Source organism: Aulostomus chinensis, chromosome 11 (genome assembly GCF_037954235.1).
Source record: "Aulostomus chinensis isolate RoL2024-O1b breed Wild chromosome 11, RoL_Achi_v1.0, whole genome shotgun sequence".
Lineage (NCBI taxonomy): Eukaryota > Metazoa > Chordata > Actinopteri > Syngnathiformes > Aulostomidae > Aulostomus > Aulostomus chinensis.
In genome coordinates, this window is record NC_141330.1 from 23,421,774 (window position 1) to 23,441,852 (window position 20,079).

Genomic DNA, 20,079 nt, shown 5'->3' on the forward strand with positions numbered 1-20,079 from the left:
TCTCCACTCTGACACAGATGGCAGAGAGCGAGCAGAGAAGGGAGGGGCTCTTAAAGGGCCGGCTCTCAGCTCTGCAGTCACACTGTGCAGCGAACTGAGGCTCGTATCTCCTAAACTACAAGGCCTAGGGATTTGCCGATTACACCGTTGGATTGGGGCCGGCAATCCGGCCGCGGTTAGGCGGGGGCTCAGGCCCTAACAACGCTGCTTGCAGCTTTAATTATTATTATTATTATTATTATTCTTTCTTTCTTCCGCTGCACTTTAACGCTTAATTACACCCACTAAACAATCATGAAATTCGCTGAAATTTGGCACGCACGTTCGATCTGGCGAAAAATTTTATATTTACAAAAAAAAATTCTTAAAAACTCTCTAGCGCCACCTAGGGAGCCAAAAAACAACCGAAAAAGTTTGGAGCTCTATAACTGCTTGCACGAATGTCCCACAGACATGGGACCAACACCGTTGGACTCGTCTCATCAACACAAAAAATTGATACACTCTTACCCCACACCTATCTACAACAGAATGTCCACAAATTGGACAAAACTTTCCAAAAATGGACTTTTTTACTCCCCGAACAAAATCTATCTCCTCCTACGCCATTAATCGTATCGCTTCCAAACTTTCACACCTTATTCACCCAACTGTGCTCTTCCAAAATCTTCTAAGGTTTTTATATGAATCGCTCGGTTTCCGTTTTATAAGCCGTCAAAGTTGGGGAGACACGTTTTACGTTTTAATGGAAGTCAATGGGGAGGCCGTGTCCTCTCATTGTACATACTCTCGAACAAACGCTTGTCACGTCTACACTGAAACTCTCACAGCTTCACAAAACACACCACTGGATTCCTCAGAAAAATCCCTACAAAAATATGGTATTACATTGCACTTTGAAGCAACAAATGCAGAGTTATTTGCTTTTCACACACTAAAAATGTACACTTTTCAGCTGCTCTCCACTCCTGCACAGATGGCAGAGATTTGTTTACTGTAGTCATGGAAACCACAATTGCAGCTTCTCTGCCCTCATGTACATACTCTCAAACAAACACTTGTAGCTTCTAAACTAAAACACTCACACCTTCAGAAAACACACCATTGAATTCCTGAGAAAAAACTCTACGCACTGATGTGTTTACATTCCACTTTTGACCAACATATGCTGAGTTATGACTGTGTTTCACAGTAAAACTGCCAAATCCTCCTCTGCTCTCAGCTCTGACACAGATGGCAGAGAGCGAGCAGAGAAGGGAGGGGCTCTTAAAGGGCCGGCTCTCAGCTCTGCAGTCACGCTGTGCAGCGAACTGAGGCTTGTATCTCCTAAACTACAAGGCCTAGGGATTTGCCGATTACACCGTTGGATTGGGGCCGGCGATCCGGCCGCGGTTAGGCGGGGGCTCAGGCCCTAACAACGCTGCTTGCAGCTTTAATTATTCTTTCTTTCTTCCGCTGCACTTTAACGCTTAATTACACCCCTTAAACATGCATGAAATTCGTTGAAATTTGGCACGCACGTCCGGTCTGGCGAAAAATTTTATATTTAAAAAAAAAAATTTGCAAAAACTCAATAGCGCCACCTAGGGAGCCAACAAACTCGCAACAAATTTGGAGCACTGTAACTGCTTGCACGAATGTCCCACAGATATGGGACCAACACCGTTGGACTCGTCTCATCAAGACGAACAATTCTTACACTCTGACCCCTCACCTATCTCCAACAGAATGTCCACAAAATGGACAAAACTGTCAAAATCAGGACTTTTTTTACTCCCCGAACAAAATCTATCTCCTCCTAAACCGTAAATGCCAGGGCTTCCAAACTTTCACACATTACTCTCCCAACTGTGCTCTTCAAAAATCGTCAAAGGTTTTAATACTACGCGCTCGGTTTGGATTTTATGAGCCGTCAAAGTGGGGGAGACACATTTCACGCTTACAATGGAAGTCTATGGGGAGAGCGTGTCCTCTCAGGGTACATACTCTCGAACAAATGCTTCTCACGTCTACAATATACATCGCAAAGCTTTTAAAAACACACCACTGTATTCCTGACAAAAATCCCTACAAAAATATGGTATTTTGTGTTACTTTTGACCAACGTAGGCCGAGTTATTCAGCTTTTACACACTACATTTCTCTGAATCCTCCACTCTCTCCACTCTAGCACAGATCAAAGAAAGTGCAGCGGGGGAGGGGTTCTTAAAGGGCCAGCTGGCAGCTCTGCTCTCAGCTCTGCTCTCCACTCTGACAGAGATGGCAGAGAGCGAGCAGAGAAGGGAGGGGCTCTTAAAGGGCCGGCTCTCAGCTCTGCAGTCACACTGTGCAGCGCACTGAGGCTCGTATCTCCTAAACTACAAGGCCTAGGGATTTGCCGATTACACCGTTGGATTCGGGCCGGTGTCAAGGACGCGGCCGTAGGCCGCGCGGGGGCTCAGGCCCTAACAACGCTGCTTGCAGCTTTAATTATTAGGGCCTGAGCCAGAAGGTACTTCTGGGCGAAGACCCTATTATGTTTCGAAGTCAGAGAGACACGAAGTCAGCGCTAAAAGCAGTAAAAACACACACTTAGGAGCATCACAGGCCTCTAAAAACATCACAGGAGGGTCCGGGGGGGGACAGGGGGGTGAGGTCCCCCATTGAAAACAATGGTGGCAAAAATTATATCTGAAATTGCTGCGTTTTATTATTATTATTATTATTATTATTATTATTCTTTCTTTCTTCCGCGACATCTTAAACGCTTAATTTGACCCCCTGAACATGCATGAAATTCGCTGAAATTTTGCACGCACGTCCGGTCCGGCGAAAAATTCGATATTTAAAAAAAAAAATCTGGAAAAACTCAATAGCGCCACCTACAGAGCTACAAAAGTACACAAAAATTTGAATCGTTATAACTGCTTGCACGAATGTCCCACAGACATGGGACCAACACCGTTGGAATCGTCTCATTAAGACGAAAAATTCATACACTCTGACCTCTCAACTATCTACAACACAATGTCCACAAATTGGACAAAACTGTCAAAAAAAGGAATTGTTTACTCCCCGAACAAAATCTATCTCCTCCTAGGCCGTTAATGGTATTGCTTCCAGACTTTCACACATGACTCTCCCAACACTGCTCTTCAAAAATCTTTAAAGGTTTTTTCAAAATCCAATCGGTTCCCATTTTATAAGCCGTCAAAGTCGGGGAGACACGTTTTACGTTACAATGGAAGTCAATGGGGAGGCTGTGTCCTCTCATGGTACATACTCTCAAACAAATGCTTCTCACGTCTACACTGAAACTCTCACAGCTTCACAAAACACACCACTGGATTCCTCAGAAAAATCTCTACAAAAATATGGGGTTACATTGCACTTTAAAGCAACATATGCAGAGTTATTTGACTTTCACACACTGAAAATGTGGATTTTTCAGCTGCTCTCCACTCAGGCACAGATGGCAGAGATTTGTTTACTGTAGTCATGGAAACCACAATTGGAGGGTCTCTGCCCTCATGTACATACTCTCAAACAAACACTTGTAGCTTCTAAACTAAAACACTCACACCTTCAAAAAGCACACCATTGAATTCCTGAGAAAAAACTCTACGCACTGATGTCTTTACATTCCACTTTTGACCAACATATGCTGAGTTATGACTGGTTTTCACAGTAAAACTGCCAAATCCTCCTCTGCTCTCCACTCTGACAGAGATGGCAGAGAGCGAGCAGAGAAGGGAGGGGCTCTTAAAGGGCCGGCTCTCAGCTCTGCACTCGCACTGTGCAGCGAACTGAGGCTCGTATCTCCTAAACTACAAGGCCTAGGGATTTGCCGATTACACCGTTGGATTGGGGCCGGCGATCCGGCCGCGGTTAGGCGGGGGCTCAGGCCCTAACAACGCTGCTTGCAGCTTTAATTAGGGCCTGAGCCAGAAGGTACTTCTGGGCGAAGACCCTATTATGTTTCGAAGTCAGAGAGACACGAAGTCAGCGCTAAAAGCAGTAAAAACACACACTTAGGAGCATCACAGGCCTCTAAAAACATCACAGGGGGGTCCGGGGGGGGACAGGGGGGTGAGGTCTCCCATTGAAACCAATGGTGGCAAAAATTATATCTAAAATTGCTTCGTTTTTTTCTTATTATTATTCTTTGTTTCATCCGGGAATCTTTAACGCTTAATTTGACCCCCTGAACATATGTGAAATTCGCTGAAATTTGGCACGCACGTCCGGTCCGGCGAAAAATTTGATATTTAAAAAAAATTTTTCGCAAAAACTCAATAGCGCCACCTAGGGAGCCAAAAAACTCGCAAAAAATTTGGAGCGCTCTAACTGCTTATACGAATGTCCCAGAGACACGGGACCAACACTGTTGCACTCGTCTCATCAAGACGAAAATTTCATACGCTCTGACCTCTGACCTATCTACAACACAATGTCCACAAATTGGACAAAACTGTCAAAATGAGGACTTTTGCTCCTCCCCGAACAAAATCTATCTCCTCCTAAACCGTAAATGGCACCGCTTCCAGACTTTCACACATTACTCTCCCAACACTGCTCTTCAAAAATCTTTAAAGGCTAATATACTACGCGCTCGGTTTGGATTTTATAAGCCGTCAAAGTCGGGGAGACACGTTTCACGCTTACAATGGAAGTCAATGGGGTGGCCGTGTCCTCTCATGGTACAAACTCTCGAACAAATGCTTCTCACGTCTAAATTAAAACTCTCACAGCTTCACAAAACACACCAGTCAATTCCTGAGAAAAATCTCTACAAAAATATGGTATTATATTCCACTTCCAAGCAACATATGCAGAGTTATTTGCTTTTTACACACTAAAAATGTACACTTTTCAGCTGCTCTCCACTCAGGCACAGATGGCAGAGATTTGTTTACTGTAGTCATGGAAACCACAATTGGAGGGTCTCTGCCCTCATGTACATACTCTCAAACAAACAATTGTAGCTTCTAAACTAAAACACTCACACCTTCAGAAAACACACCATTGAATTCCTGAGAAAAAACTCTACGCACTGATGTCTTTACTTTCAACTTTTGACCCACATATGCTGAGTTATGACTGTGTTTGTCAGTTAAACTGTCAAATCCTCCTCTGCTCTCAGCTCTGACACAGATGGCAGAGAGCGAGCAGAGAAGGGAGGGGCTCTAAAATGGCCGGCTCTCAGCTCTGCAGTCACGCTGTGCAGCGCACTGAGGCTCGTATCTCCTAAACTACAAGGCCTAGGGATTTGCCGATTACACCGTTGGATTGGGGCCGGCGATCCGGCCGCGGTTAGGCGGGGGCTCAGGCCCTAACAACGCTGCTTGCAGCTTTAATTATTATTATTCTTTCTTTCTTCCGCGACATCTTAAACGCTTAATTTGACCCCCTGAACATGCATGAAATTCGCTGAAATTTTGCACGCACGTCCGGTCCGGCGAAAAATTCGATATTTAAAAAAAAAAATCCGGAAAAATTCAATAGCGCCACCTACAGAGCTACAAAAGTACACAAAAATTAGAATCGTTATAACTGCTTGCACGAATGTCCCACAGACATGGGACCAACACCGTTGGAATCGTCTCATTAAGACGAAAAATTCATACACTCTGACCTCTCACCTATCTACAACACAATGTACACAAATTGGACAAAACTGTCAAAAAAAGGAATTTTTTACTCCCCGAACAAAATCTATCTCCTCCTAGGCCGTTAATGGTATTGCTTCCAGACTTTCACACATGACTCTCCCAACACTGCTCTTCAAAAATCTTTAAAGGTTTTTTCAAAATCCAATCGGTTCCCATTTTATAAGCCGTCAAAGTCGGGGAGACACGTTTTACGTTACAATGGAAGTCAATGGGGAGGCTGTGTCCTCTCATGGTACATACTCTCAAACAAATGCTTCTCACATCTACACTGAAACTCTCACAGCTTCACAAAACACACCACTGGATTCCTCAGAAAAATCCCTACAAAAATATGGGGTTACATTGCACTTTGAAGCAACATATGCAGAGTTATTTGACTTTCACACACTGAAAATGTGGATTTTTCAGCTGCTCTCCACTCAGGCACAGATGGCAGAGATTTGTTTACTGTAGTCATGGAAACCACAATTGGAGGGTCTCTGCCCTCATGTACATACTCTCAAACAAACACTTGTAGCTTCTAAACTAAAACACTCACACCTTCAAAAAGCACACCGTTGAATTCCTGAGAAAAAACTCTACGCACTGATGTCTTTACATTCCACTTTTGACCCACATATGCTGAGTTATGACTGTGTTTCACAGTGAAACTGCCAAATCCTCCTCTGCTCTCCACTCTGACACAGATGGCAGAGAGCGAGCAGAGAAGGGAGGGGCTCTTAAATGGCCGGCTCTCAGCTCTGCTGGGAGGTGCAGCTACAGCGACAGCTGTCACCTGTGCTAGGATACATACAGGCTATCTCATCGTAAACTACATGCTCACAAACACATCTCACATCTCCACTCTGCACCTCTCCACTCTCACGTAGATAACAGAGAACAGTTGGGGAGGTCCAGCTACAGCAACAGCTGTCACCTGTGATAGGATAGGGACAGGCTACCTCTCCATACACTACCTGCTCTCAAAAACAAACTTCACAAGCCACAAATACACATCACACGGCTTCGGAAAACCCGCCATCTACAAATGTGGTATTAGTTTGCACTTTTACGCAACATGTGCACAGCTGTATGCTTTTCACACATTAAAAATGTCTACATCCTGCTCTGCTCTCCACACTGACACACATGGCAGTTGGCAGATTATTTGTCAGTTGTCATGTAAACCTAAAGAGGAGCACATCTGGCCTCATGGTACATACTCTCAAACAAACACTTTCAAAATCTAAAATATAACCCCCACACATTTGTAAAGCACACCATTGAATTCCTGACGAAAAACTCTATGCAAATATGGTCTTACATTCCACTTTTCACCAACATACAGTCACTTGTGACTTTTTTTCACAGTAAAACTGCCAAATCCTCCTCTGCTCTCCTCTCTCACACAGACCGCAGAGAGAGAGCAGAGAAGGGAGGGGCTCTCAAACCGTAGCAACAAGGCTCTGTGAAGTCTCAGCTCTCTCCTCAATGGTCAGATCTGACAGCTCTCTGCCAATCAGTTGCTGTGCTGCAATGCACTTCATGACGTGTCATCATGCCACCTCTCTGCCAATCAGTTTCTGTGCCTCAGAGCACTCGGTGACGTCTCCTCATACGAGCTCATAAAACCTGAGGGCTGCGGTCACCATTTTCTCTTGCTCTCTCGGCTGGAGGTAAGTGAAGTCTTCTTTGTTGCATGACTTAATTTTAGCTTTAGTCAGGTTGCTATTAATTCAGTATTTTTATTTGGTTATTCGACACTATTTCCGCTACTTACACGTGCTCCGTTAATACAGTAATGTTATCATGCACTTACAACCCCTATCTCCGCTGTCTTAACAATACAAAGACGCTCGGTGGTCGTGGGCCATTTCACATCACCGCGACTCAGCCGCTAGCTCCTCGTCGCCATTTAGCATCACCGGGACTCGGCCGCTAAATCCTCTTCGGCCATTTCGCATCACGGCGACTGGGCCGCTAGCTCGTCGTCGGCCATTTTGCATCACCGCGAAGGGCCGCTAGCTCGTCGTCGGCCATTTCGCATCACGGCGACTGGGCCGCTAGCTTTTCGTCGGCCATTTTGCATCACCGCGACGGGCCGCTAGCTACTCATTCGCCATTTTACATAATCTATCTACATATATATAGTTTTGTGTATTTTTATTTGTGTAAGTATGTATATATGTGTATGATTGCATGTATGTGCCTACATGTATGTGTGTATACATGTTTGTATTGCACATCTTTTCTATATCTACATCTTATTTCTACTTTTAATACTTAATAGTATATGTCACAATATTATTCATTGCGTTTGTGCTATTATATTGTAGAAACACCTTCATGTTTACTTTACAGATCTTCACTTGTCCCTTGCTGCTCTGCTGCTTTGTGCTACATCTACAACTCGTCTTCAGGAAAACTCTACTTTGAAAAATACACACATACACATAGTTACTTAATTTGGTTGAACACATCTTTTGTCTAATTCACCACTTTTGCATTTGTTCACACACGCTCACGAACTCACACACACACACACACACACACACTCACTCTACATTTACTGATTGCTCATCTCCCACAACCAAGGTAAGTTGCACTTCTTTAATTCACCCACTTCTGACGATCACGGCCCTCCCGTTTGTGAGTACAACTACCATTCTATACTTGTACGCTTTGTCTGTGAACGCTTAGTTTCAAAATTTGTCTTTTGTAGATGCCCCGTTCCAAGTCCCACCGGCTTGCCCAGGCGGCCAAGCGGAGGATGGCGCAGCGGGAGCCTTGGACCCCTGGGCCACCTGTCCCCGAGTTTGTTGCTCGTATGTATCAACACTTTTTTAAATACCAAACTCCTGCTACTCTAGCATGTGCTACAAAAACCATGTCTGCCTTTGCCTCTCATTCTAACATATCTCCATCCTAACAGGGCGCGGTACCGGACGCCGCCACCGCGTGCGGAGATGGCCAACTTCATTCTACACCAACCACTCCGTGAAGTTGGTCACTCCTGCACAGACCCCCGGCCAGAAGGTACTGATCTTTCTCATTCTACATCATTGCATGCATCTATGCTCTCAAGCTTGGTGTGTGTTCTAAAAAATTGCTTTTGTGACAGATGGTGTTCGTCCTCGGAGACTCCCACCTGCGTGCCATCGTCGACGGCTTTGTGAGTATGCCGCAGGGTTCTCTCTCTTTCGGCTTCTTGTCTGTTCCAGGTGGAGCCGCCTCTGACCTCAGGACCGAGGTCATGCATGCCGCCCTCCCCTGGACCCCGGACTTGGTGTGCGTGGGTGCCCCCAGCAACAACCTCACAGCCAGCAGGACTGTTGGTGAGGCGGCGTTGGACTTCCGTGCTCTCCTGACCACAGTCAGCAGCCTCTGGCCGACGGTGAGCTTCTGTTTGTCATATACTGTTACTATTATGTCTTCCCTCCTATACAGTCACACTTGTTACTTATGTCATTATTTTCATTCACACTTAACATTTCTTTCATTTCGCCCTTCAAGGTGTTAGTGATGGATTTCCCTCCACGCTTAACCATCGATCCGGCCTTGCAGGACCTGCTGCGTCAGGAATACCGCCGTGTCACAGCGCGCATGGGTATGTTAAACTTTTACACATCTTCTTGTCCAATCAATTGCATACTTCTATTTAATGTAGAGTACACCATTATAATAGGTTTTTCTGCTTTCCACATCTCTCAGGTATTCCATACGTGTCTATGGCGGAGCACCTCCCAGTCCATCGGTTGGAGCTGTGGTGCCACGACGGTGTAAGTACAGCCAATGTCGTCTTTTACATATGTCACATTCTTTAACTGCCCTCTTCTCCCATGCCATGTGACCCCACGCCATTAAAGTCTGCTTTGTTTTCCTGTCTTTCAGGTGCATCTCAGCGACTCCGATGGCATGCCGGTTGTGGTGGACCTGCTGTGGAACGCCGCGGTCCGTCAGCTCGCCCCCCCCCCGCCACAGCCCACCGTGTCACCCCGCACATCGCCACGTGTGAGGGTGTCTCCCAGGGTGATCGTGACGGGACACGTTCCTGTGCCTCGTCGTCGTGACCCCCGGGAGTGGACCGTCGTTGGACGGGCATGCGCGGTAATGTATTTCACTACTACGTTAACCAAATGCACATTTCTTAACACTTTTTCTCATTAACAACATCTAACATATATCCTCCCTCCCATCTTTGCTTTTGGTTTCAAAGACTGGTACACCTCCGGCCCGACGGTCTGCCATCCCGTCCAACCCGGTGTGGTTCAGCAGTGACATGCTGGATGCCATGGAGAAGGTTTCACCTTCTTCTGGCTCCGGCTGCACTGCTGCTCCACCAGCTGGCCAGGTAACTATACCACCCATTACATGCACTGTTTCAAGCCAACATGCATATCAGATGTTGTAAACAATAATTCTCTCCTTCCTTCAGCCTTCCCCTGGGCATGGGAAGCGCCAGCGCCAACGTGTTGCCTCAAAGCCCAAAGGAGGAAAGCGACAGGTTGGTATTTGGATCTTTTCTTCCAATAACTGCAATATAACTTATACCTGCATTTTGACTTACACTTAAAAATGCATTCCTTTTGGACTTACTCTCCTTCTCTTTATATAGGTGCTGGCAACACCACCTGCCCATCTGACCGTGTCCGCCTCCAAGCCCCGTCCAGCAGCGCAGCAGGTTGGCCTTGCTTTAATTATATACACCTTACTTCTTCTTGCTCATTCAAATCACCAACATTTCCTCTCCTACTTCATTTACATTTAACATTCTCCTTTCATCTTCTATCAGGGGGAGGCGGCAGCCAAGGCGTGCGTGGAGGAGTCTGCGGTGCCACTGACTGCTGCCGTGGTGCCAGTGGGTCGGAGGAAGGATGTTGCCGCAGCTCGCCCGGCCTTGCTGACGGAATCACCTGACAACGAGCCATCCCAGACGACGCACACGCCCGGCAAAGCTAAGTCTGACTTTTTGATTTCCTCTTTGCATGATGTAAGAGCAGCTAATGCAGATTCCAATGGCAATGATGTGGCAATGGTGGCTCCTAATAGCAGAGGGATTAAGGTAGGCAAGGTTGTGAAGGGCTCATTTCACCAGGGACATGAGCAGTTTAAGTATGGAGGACTGCAGTGTATGGCTATTGCTTTGGTCAGCATAGCCAAACACACTTACAGCACTGTCTTCTCCTGGAAAAGAGGTGATCTGGATCAGGTCTTAATTGAAGGTGATGAGTTATACACCTTCTTGCGTGACAGTGGCTCTTTTACACATCCCTCAAATCTGCTGTCTGTTCCTGATCTGCCAAAGCACTTGGAAGTTGATGGACAGGTCTGCAGTTTCCATTTTGGGGATGTACTGTTGGGTGAAGTTGGTGTGACTGAAGGGGAGCTGGTGGACTTTGGTGTCTTTATCAGTCTGCGTGATGGACTGGCCAGGATCTTCAGTCAGTACAGCACATGTCTTATGACACTGTGTGGAAACACCACTTCCATCATTCATCGGGATGGACAGTTTGCTGTGGTTGACAGTCACTCACGTAACTATAGTGGCTTGTCACATTGCCGTGGTACAAGTGTGGTTCTGCATTTTGCTTGTATTGATGACCTGCACCGCTACATCTGCTGTTTGGCTGAGAGTCTCAGTTCAAACCAGAAACTTTTTGAACTGTGTGGTGTTCTTGTGATTCCGAGTGTAAATCCAGTTCCGTCTGGTGTGTCTGCAGACAGTTGTAGGATTGCATCCAGAACTACAACACGGCCGACTTTTACTGAGAAAATGGTACATGATGGCTCTGTGCACATAACCGACGATGTTCCAACTGTAGCTGGAAATCTGGCAATGTGTAACATTGCTGACCAAAGTTCATCCCATGATGGCAGCACTGTGTCACAGGAAGAACCACACTGTAGCCATGGCATGAAACGCAACATTTCTCCTGACACCCATGTGTCAAAGAAATTAAAGTTGCCTGATGACAGTACACTCAGTACAGACATAGAGGCAGATGTAGAATTTATTAGCGCTGTTACAACTAACACGCTACTGTTTTGTCCTCTTGGTGTAGATTCCTGTAAGCTTTTGTGTCAAAAGTTACATGTTAACTTTGACAAGTTCAATCCTCCACTCTCCACAGAAGTTGGATTGATCGGTCCTCCATGTAAGAATGAGAGGATCGTTGCTGATGGGAACTGCTTCTTCAGGGCCATCTCTCAGGCAGTGAGTGGCTCACAGAAGCACCATCGGAAGATTAGATCAGCTGTTTGTAAAGAGCTGGAGAGAAATGCTCAGAAATATGTCTATCTTTTGAGAAGACAGTATTCGTCTGTGTCACAGTACCTCCAGCAGTCCAGGATGAAATATGTGAACACTTGGGCCACAGAGGTGGAAATACAGGTCACAGCAGATTTCTTAGGATTTAGTGTTTGTACGTTTGTGGATGGACGTTGGATTAAGTATAGCAGTGCTGGTGACCTTTTGCACTCACAGTGCATTTATGTACAAAACATCCTGGACAGGCATTTTGAGAATGTGGTCTGTGTGTCGAAGCCTGGACAACAGACATGTTATGGTTATTGTGAAGTTGTGGATAGGCCAACTTACACCATGAGGACTACAATGCAGGTTGTTGTAGACAGAGACTCCATAGACAGTAACTTCCCCTTTGTAGTTTCTGACAAAGGTCTTGACACGGATACGGCTGTGCTAAGTGATAGTCACGTAAAAGTTAAAACTACATCTCGGACATCAAACTATTTGACAAAAAAGAGAAGGACACAGCGGAAATTGAATATGTTGATTAGAAAGCAAAATACTCACGCGTATAGAAAAACATATTCACAAAATGTTGTCTATAGGGAAAGAAAAAAAGTACTGAGTCTAATTAAATATCGCACTCAATTAGAACATAAACTGAAAATACAAGCTAAAAGTAAAGCAAGGAGTATGACACAGTACCAGGAAAACCCCAACCACAGACAGAAAGTCAAGGACAAAAGTAAAGCTAGAAGTAGTTTGAAATATAGACTAGATATGCAACACAGACACAGTGTTAAATCAAGAAGTGTGTCAAAATATAGAGACGATGTCCACCATAGACAATCCATGAAATTTAGAAGTATAACCAAATATAAAGATAACATCCAATATAGACTGGAAGTTAGAGTAAGGAGTGTGGACAAATACAAACAAAATATTGTGCATAGACAACTAGCTAAAGACAGGAGTGTAATGAAATATCGAGAAAAGATCCAGCATAGACAAAAAGTTAAAGCCAAGAGTGTGCAAAAATACAGAGAGAACATTCAGCATAGACAAAGACTTAAAGACAGGAGTGTGCAAAAATACAGAGAGAACATTCAGCATAGACAAATACTTAAAGACAGGAGTGTGCAAAAATACAGAGACAACATTCAGCATAGACAACAAGTTAAAGACAGGAGTGTACTTAAATATAAAGAAAATATCAAACATAGACAGAAAATTAGAGCCGCAAGTATCGTAAAGTATAGACAAAACATTCGGCATCAACAAAAAGTTAAAGCTGAAAGTAAAAAAATTGGACAAAAGTACCGTGACAATTATGACTTTAAGCAGAAAGTTATTGCGACCGCAAAATTAAGTAGGAAAAGTGCAGCTGAAAAGTGTCAAGACTTCAACTTTGTCATGGAACGCTTTTTGGAAAAGGTTAGAGACGGCCCTGAGTTCATTTGTTGTGTCTGTCATCGGTTGTTGTTCAGAACTCAGGTGCTGGGTTGTAGTTATGAAATGTATGCTGGAAATTCTGCCAGAGTTGCCGTTGCTAACCGATGCATTAGTGACACGTATTTGCACAGGTGTTGTAGTGATTGTGTTGTTCCTTGTGTGTTGGCTGCTTGTAGGGGTCAACTTTGGATCTGCCATACGTGTCACAGTAAAATTTCCAAAGGGCAGATTCCAGCTGAGTGTTGGGTCAACAACCTGACACCGGATCCCATTCCGCCGGAACTGGGATGCTTAAATAGCTTGGAGCAACACTTGATTGCGCTGCATATTCCGTTCATGAAATTGTTGGCATTGCCCAAAGGGGGGCAGAACGGAGTACATGGGCCGGTAACATGCGTTCCGGCTAATGTCGTGCAGACAACCAATGTGTTGCCGAGGACTAGCGTGGAAGGGTCCATGATGCAGGTCAAACTTAAACGCAAGTTGACCTACAAGGGACATTATCGGTATCAGTTTGTCGACAGTACGCGAGTAAGACAGGCGCTGCACTTTTTAAAAAGGAATAATCCTTTTTACAAGGACATTGACTTCAATGAGGATTGGGTCAATGACTTTTGTCGCCAGGACGATGGCGAGACTGAGGAGGTTCAGTCTGACGGTGAGGACGGAGCTGTCGTAGATGAGGCCAAGTCTGATGAGGTGAAGCAGGTCGTTTCAGAGGGTGCGGTGACAGCTCCGTCAGGTGGTCAAGACGACGTGATAGATGATTCAACAGAAATAATTCAAGATGAACTGTTGCATGACAGACAGCAGCACTGCATGTTTCAGGACACTTGTCTTATGCCTGTTGATATTGGTCAGGAAGCATTAGACCAGTATTTCGAGGACATAATCAACGTGGCGCCTGCGGAAGGGAATAGTCCAGTTAGGCTGCTTTCTGACCACACGAACGAGGCCAAGTGTTTCCCCGTCTTGTTTCCTCTGGGTAGGAAAACATTTCACGACGGGCGCTCGCAAGCGTTGACATTGACGCGGTACTTCAACAACCGGATTATGCATGCGGATGGCCGCTATTCCGGCAACGTTGAGTACATTTTCTTCAGTCAGTACATGTCTGAGACTGAGCAAGTGTCCTCGAAAGTTTCCGTGGCAGGGCGTAAGGGTAGGGCAGGTCACAAGTCCCAGAAGGTTAGCGCAGCGATGCTGATGAACGAGGACACTTTGAAGCAGATGTTGCAGGTCGACGAGGGCTTCAGATTTCTGAAGCCCATTCGAGGAACGCCTGCCTTTTGGCAGTCTGTTCAAAAGGACCTGTTAGCATGCGTCCGTCAGTTGGGGATTCCGACGTGGTTCTGTTCGTTTTCGTCTGCTGATCTGCGCTGGCAGAATCTCCTGACCAGTATCCTGAAGCAGGAGGGCAGAACGCAGACGGTAGAGGATTTGGAGTGGGCAGACAGGTGCGAGCTGTTGCGGAGGAACCCCGTGACAGCCGCGAGGATGTTTGATTACAGGTGGCATTGCTTTTTGAATGAGGTTCTCAAGTCTCCTTCACAACCGATTGGCAAAATCACAGATTACTTTTATAGGGTAGAATTTCAGCAGCGCGGCTCCCCTCATGTCCACTGTCTGTTTTGGATTGAGGGGGCTCCCCAAATTGATAAGAACACAGATGAGGAAGTGGTGGCATTTATTGACCAATATGTCACCTGCGACTTAAACCCTGACGATGACACGTTATCGGCTATCGTGGCATCGGTTCAAGCCCACTCCAGGCGACACACCAAATCCTGCTTGAAACACGGAACGTGTCGCTTCCATTTCCCAAAAGTTGTTTCGGCACGAACTTTTGTTTGTAAAACGGAAATTAAAACCTGTACCTGTGATCCGAAGGCCAGAGAGAATCCTCAGTCAACAAGCGTGCCGGTCTGTAATTGTTTTCAAGACACGAATCCCATTAATAAGGAGACGGCACACGCCATTTTGAAAGCCGTGAAGAAGGCTGTTAAAAAAGCGGACGCAGGAGAAGTGGCCTACGCTAGCGTGGACCACTTGTTCCAGACTCTGGGCATTAATCAGGAGATTTTTGAGCTGGCTTATAAGCGCCTGCACACAAAGACTAGGGTAGTCTATAAAAGAGGGGTAAAGGACGTCTGGGTGAACCAGTATAATAAGAAATTGTTGAAGTGCTGGAATGCTAACATGGACATTAGCTTTGTCACCGATGCCTATGCAGTAATCATTTATATCATTTCGTATATAACCAAAGCCGAGAGAGAAATTGGGCTTTTATTGGCCAACGCACAAAAAGAAGCATCCAAACAATCAAATCTCTCTGCTAGAGAGGCTTTGAAAAAATTAGGAAGTGTGTATTTGCACAACAGGGACGTTTGTGCCCAGGAGTCGGTGTACAGGCTAACGAACATGCATCTGAGGGAGTGTTCCAGGAAGGTTATTTTTGTGCCAACAGGGGCAAATGTTGTTAGGATGAGTTTACCCCTCAGTGTGTTGAGGCAGAAAGCCGCTTGTGGTGACATGAGGTCAGAGGATATGTGGATGCCAAATATCGTAGATAGGTATAGGAGCAGGCCAGATGACCAGGTGTTCGAGGACATGTGTATGGCTACGTTTGCGTCTGAGTATCGTCTTCTCAGCAAGAATGAAAAGTCCAAGAACATGATTCAACTGAAGAATGGACTTGGCTTCATCTCGAGGAGAACGCGGTCTCAGTTCGCTGTTGTGCGCTACATGCGGTTTGATTTAGAAAAGCAAGAGGAAGCACACTATCAGAGTCTGCTTCAGATGTATCTCCATTACAGAATTGACGCAGATCTGAAACCTGAGGGGTTTCATCTGTTCAGTCAGTTCTATAAGGATGGAGAGGTTAGGTTCAGGGACGGTTCGTTGAAGCCGGTTCAAAGCGTCGTCGATGAGAACAGGGCCAGGTTTGAGGTCGATTGTCCTGAGTTGGATCACGCTGAGGAGATTGCTCAGCAAGGTCAGGTCGATGAGGATGTTTGGGGGGAGCTCTGTCCTGAGCTGGAAGCGGAACGCCTCGAGTGTTTAGAGGAGATGAAAGAGCAAAGGCAAGGCGAAAATGCTGATGAGCATTTGGCCGACGCCTTACAAAATGTTCCCGATTTGGCGGCTGCCAAACCAAAAACAGATGTGTTTTTGGAGAGGAACAGGAGCATTTTGCCCAGAAGTGACGGCTTGGCCTTAGTTAGGTCTCTGAACGAGACGCAAATGGCTGTCTTCAACAAAGTTAGACAGTGGTGTCTGCAGAAGGCCATGGGTAAGAACCCAGAGCCTCTGCATGTGTTTTTGACAGGCGGTGCAGGGACGGGGAAAAGTCACTTAATTAGGGCCATTCAGTACGAGGCCGGGAGACTGCTGGCAACACTTTGTCATCAACCAGATAGCATTTCGGTTCTGTTAATGGCCTCCACGGGCATAGCTGCATACACTTTAAATGCAGCAACAATTCATCACTCGCTGAGTATTGGCACACACTCCAGCTTGCCTTACACACCCTTGGGAGAAGACAAACTGAACTCTCTAAGGGCCACATTTAGAGACCTCCAAATTGTCATCATTGATGAGATTAGCATGGTTGATCACAATCTGTTGGCATACGTTCACGGCAGGTTGAGGCAGCTTAAACAGACCGGTGACTTTTCCCCATTTGGTAATGTTAGCGTCATAGCCGTCGGTGACTTCTACCAGTTGCCTCCCGTTAAAGGGAAGCCGCTGTACGCTGGTCAGGTTGGTGTGGACCTGTGGTGCCACTTTAGCGTGGTGGAGCTGACTACTGTCGTCAGACAGAAGGACAGCTCCTTTGCTGAGATGTTGAACAGGCTTAGGGTGCGTTCAAAGAAAACCCCCATGTTAGACGGCGACGTCCAAATTTTGAAATCGCGAGAGACAGGGGAAGATAGCTCGGCCTTGCATATTTTCACCACAAATGTGCAAGTGGAAGAATTTAATTTGAACCAGTTGTTCCGCACGTGCCCAGATTATGTTGAAATTGACGCTAAAGACTTTACGCCGAACCGCAAAACCGGCAAATTGGAACCTGGAATCATTAGCAAGGGGCAGGGCACGTGTTTGGAATCTAAATTGTGTTTGGCCAAAAACGCCAGAGTCATGCTCTGTCGTAACGTCGACGTCCAGGACGGTCTGGTCAATGGCGCGTGTGGCACTGTCAGCTACATTGAATTTGGCCCCGACCCCACATTTCCTCTGAGAATTTACGTCAAGTTCGATGACGAAAACATTGGCAGACAGAGGAGGACAGAGCGTCCACACGCAGCAGTAGAATACAGGCATTCTACTGCTATTGAACCAGACAGGGAGAAGACCAGGAAGCGCGGTTGTGTGCGGGTGCAGTTTCCCCTCAGGCTAGCGTGGGCTTGTACAGTCCACAAAGTGCAGGGGTTGACTGTAGACCAGGCTGTTGTGTGTTTAAAGAAGGTATTTGCACCTGGGCAGGCGTATGTAGCTCTCAGTCGTGTTAGGGCCTTGTCGGGACTGATCATCAAGGACTTTGAAGAAAAGGCCATTTACTGCAAGGACACCATTAAGGAGGCCATGGCTAGCATGCCTCCATTTTTGATTGAGCAGCCTTCATCAAATACACAGTTCGCGGTGTATTTGATGAACGTACAAAGTTTAAGTCGCCACCTGCTAGACTTGGTGTCCTGCACGCAGCATTTGCAGCTTAACTGCATTGCTGTCACAGAAACATGGCTCACTGCACAGTCCTCATTGGACTGTGTGCAAATTTCTGGCTACGATTTCCACAGTCGTCCTCGGTCTCTGTGTTACAGCGCCGCTGACCCCACATTCTCCAAATTCCAGCAGTTAGAACGCGGTGGCGTCGGCCTGTATAGTTTAGCCCATTCGGACGTCGACATTCTGCAGGTACCCGATTTCAATCTGGAGTGCTTGGTGTGCCTGCACAAAAAATTGAGCATTTCCCTGGCCGTCATTTACCGTCCACCAGCGTATCCAAATTTGCTGTTCAAAGGCAATGTGGGGAGGTTACTTGACTGGTTAACTCCAACAAGTAACACTGTTGTAGTCATGGGAGACTTTAATGAGAACATTTTGAAAGGGTCATCAATTTGTAAATTTATGGAAGAAAAAGGGTTCACCCAACACGTGACACAAGAGACCACAGAAAAGGGGACGCTAATTGACCACGTTTACGTTAAAACGTCACAGTACGACGTGGAATGTGCAGTCTGGCCAGCCTACTTCAGCGATCACGAAGGGATCCTGTGTAGGTTTTCTGTTTCAGATGATCAGGGGGAGTTAGATGACCTCGCCAGTTTGTTTAGCTTGGATGACTTGGAGGATTTCCAGGGCGATTCTGACCACCAGGATGACTGAGTGTCAAAGCTACATGGCTGTCCCAGGTCAAATACTAGCCTCATGTCAGCTCAGTTGGCTCTGTGTGTGCTGGTAGGACAAGTTGACTCGGACCTGTTGTTGATAGGAAGCCTGGCATGACTGTTGGCATTTGTTAGTGTAGAAAGTCCCACTCCACCTCTCTGTGCCCTTTTTAATCTTTTTAACTTTTTAACCTTTTTAACTTTGGCTATTTATTCTGTGCATGTCTTGACATGCACGGTTTTTAAGGTATTTATTCATGTATTTATTATTAACTTATTCCACTGTCACGCACTGCACTTACTGCAGTTTTGTAGTGACTATGAGTTGGTAGGTTAGCTCCACGAATCATGGTTCCACTGGTGCTGCGTGACAATCATGGGTCACAGCACGTTGTTGTAGTTGATATTTATAGTTGTAGTTTGTTATTTATAGTTGTTGTTGTTATTTATAGTTGTTGTGAGTCACTGTCTGTCACATTATTGCTGTTGGTCTCTTATGAATGTTTTATAAATGTATTCTGTATGTATTTTTGCCTGTTGTCTCTCCTCTCAGCCCCCTCCCTCTTTGTCTCTCTCTCTCTCTCTGTATCTCCTCTTCTCCCACTGCCCCCGCCCCTCACCCCCAAGTCTATCTCCCCTCTCCACCCCAGCCCCATCTCTCTCCCTCTCCCTCTCAACCCCAACCGGTCCAGGCAGGTGGCCGCCCACTTTGAGCCTGGTTCTGCCTGAGGTTTCTTCCTGTAAAAGGGAGTTTTTCCTCACCACCGTCGCCAAGTGCTTGCTCATGTGGGAATGTTGGGTTTCTTTCACTAAACTTGTAAATAGTTTGTTCATTGAACCCCAACGGGGAGAAATTTCATTTAAGTTCTAAATTACTTTCATTATGTTCACTGTATGTTCTAAATGCATTTTTATTTGACTTCAGATTTATAATTTACACTTTGTAATACATACAGTGACTGTTTCTAATTGACCTTTTGTTCAAATTGATCAGTTAATAAATTCCCATGTTCACCACAGCTGATGTCTGTCTTTTATTGTCACAATAACTGTACATGGACAATGAATGTTGAACTTTCTAATCCACAGTCAAATGTCCTGTTTTCAATGCTGGATTTTGCCACATTCATGCTTGATGATACTCAGCAACTTAACTGGAAGAACCACAGTAAAGTGACAGCCAACAGGTAGCACAGACAATGATGAACACAAGGGTCAATATGAAGCTGTCACATCTGCAGTCACACTTTGGGTCCAACTGGAGCTTCTACCTCCTCAACTTCAACTCTCACCACTTTGATACCAACATGGATGGAGGAGCACTTCTCCATCACCCTGGGATTGATGATGTCATTCA

The 20,079-nt window shown here is 45.8% G+C and overlaps 3 protein-coding genes across 3 annotated transcripts in view; 2 read left to right on the forward strand and 1 right to left on the reverse strand.

Annotated features, from left to right (window-relative positions):
- cep192 (centrosomal protein 192) overlaps positions 1-20,079 on the reverse strand; it is a 338,513-nt gene that overhangs the window by 144,241 nt on the left and 174,193 nt on the right. The gene's annotated exons all lie outside the window — the stretch shown is intronic.
- Positions 8,004-10,634, forward strand: LOC147253799 (uncharacterized). Its single transcript, XM_086218557.1, has 11 exons — positions 8,004-8,455; positions 8,563-8,666; positions 8,752-9,024; positions 9,144-9,237; positions 9,342-9,409; positions 9,522-9,737; positions 9,847-9,981; positions 10,066-10,134; positions 10,246-10,311; positions 10,423-10,589; positions 10,631-10,634. Exons 1-11 carry the CDS (start codon positions 8,353-8,355, stop codon positions 10,632-10,634), a joined length of 1,299 nt encoding a protein of 432 aa, XP_086074683.1. The 5' UTR covers positions 8,004-8,352.
- LOC147253800 (uncharacterized) lies at positions 10,513-19,735 on the forward strand. The gene has a single exon (XM_086219097.1). It carries the CDS (start codon positions 10,663-10,665, stop codon positions 18,718-18,720), a length of 8,058 nt encoding a protein of 2,685 aa, XP_086075223.1. The 5' UTR covers positions 10,513-10,662; the 3' UTR covers positions 18,721-19,735.

What these genes read in the sequence shown, in the direction of transcription:
- LOC147253799 (XM_086218557.1), top strand. Translation starts at nt 8,353, where the DNA reads ATGCCCCGTTCCAAGTCCCACCGGCTTGCCCAGGCGGCCAAGCGGAGG. An exon ending in TCGTTGGACGGGCATGCGCG is followed by an intron (nt 9,738 to 9,846) that starts GTAATGTATTTC and finishes TTGGTTTCAAAG; the next exon opens with ACTGGTACACCTCCGGCCCG. An exon ending in CCAAAGGAGGAAAGCGACAG is followed by an intron (nt 10,135 to 10,245) that starts GTTGGTATTTGG and finishes CTCTTTATATAG; the next exon opens with GTGCTGGCAACACCACCTGC.
- LOC147253800 (XM_086219097.1), top strand. Translation starts at nt 10,663, where the DNA reads ATGGTGGCTCCTAATAGCAGAGGGATTAAGGTAGGCAAGGTTGTGAAG.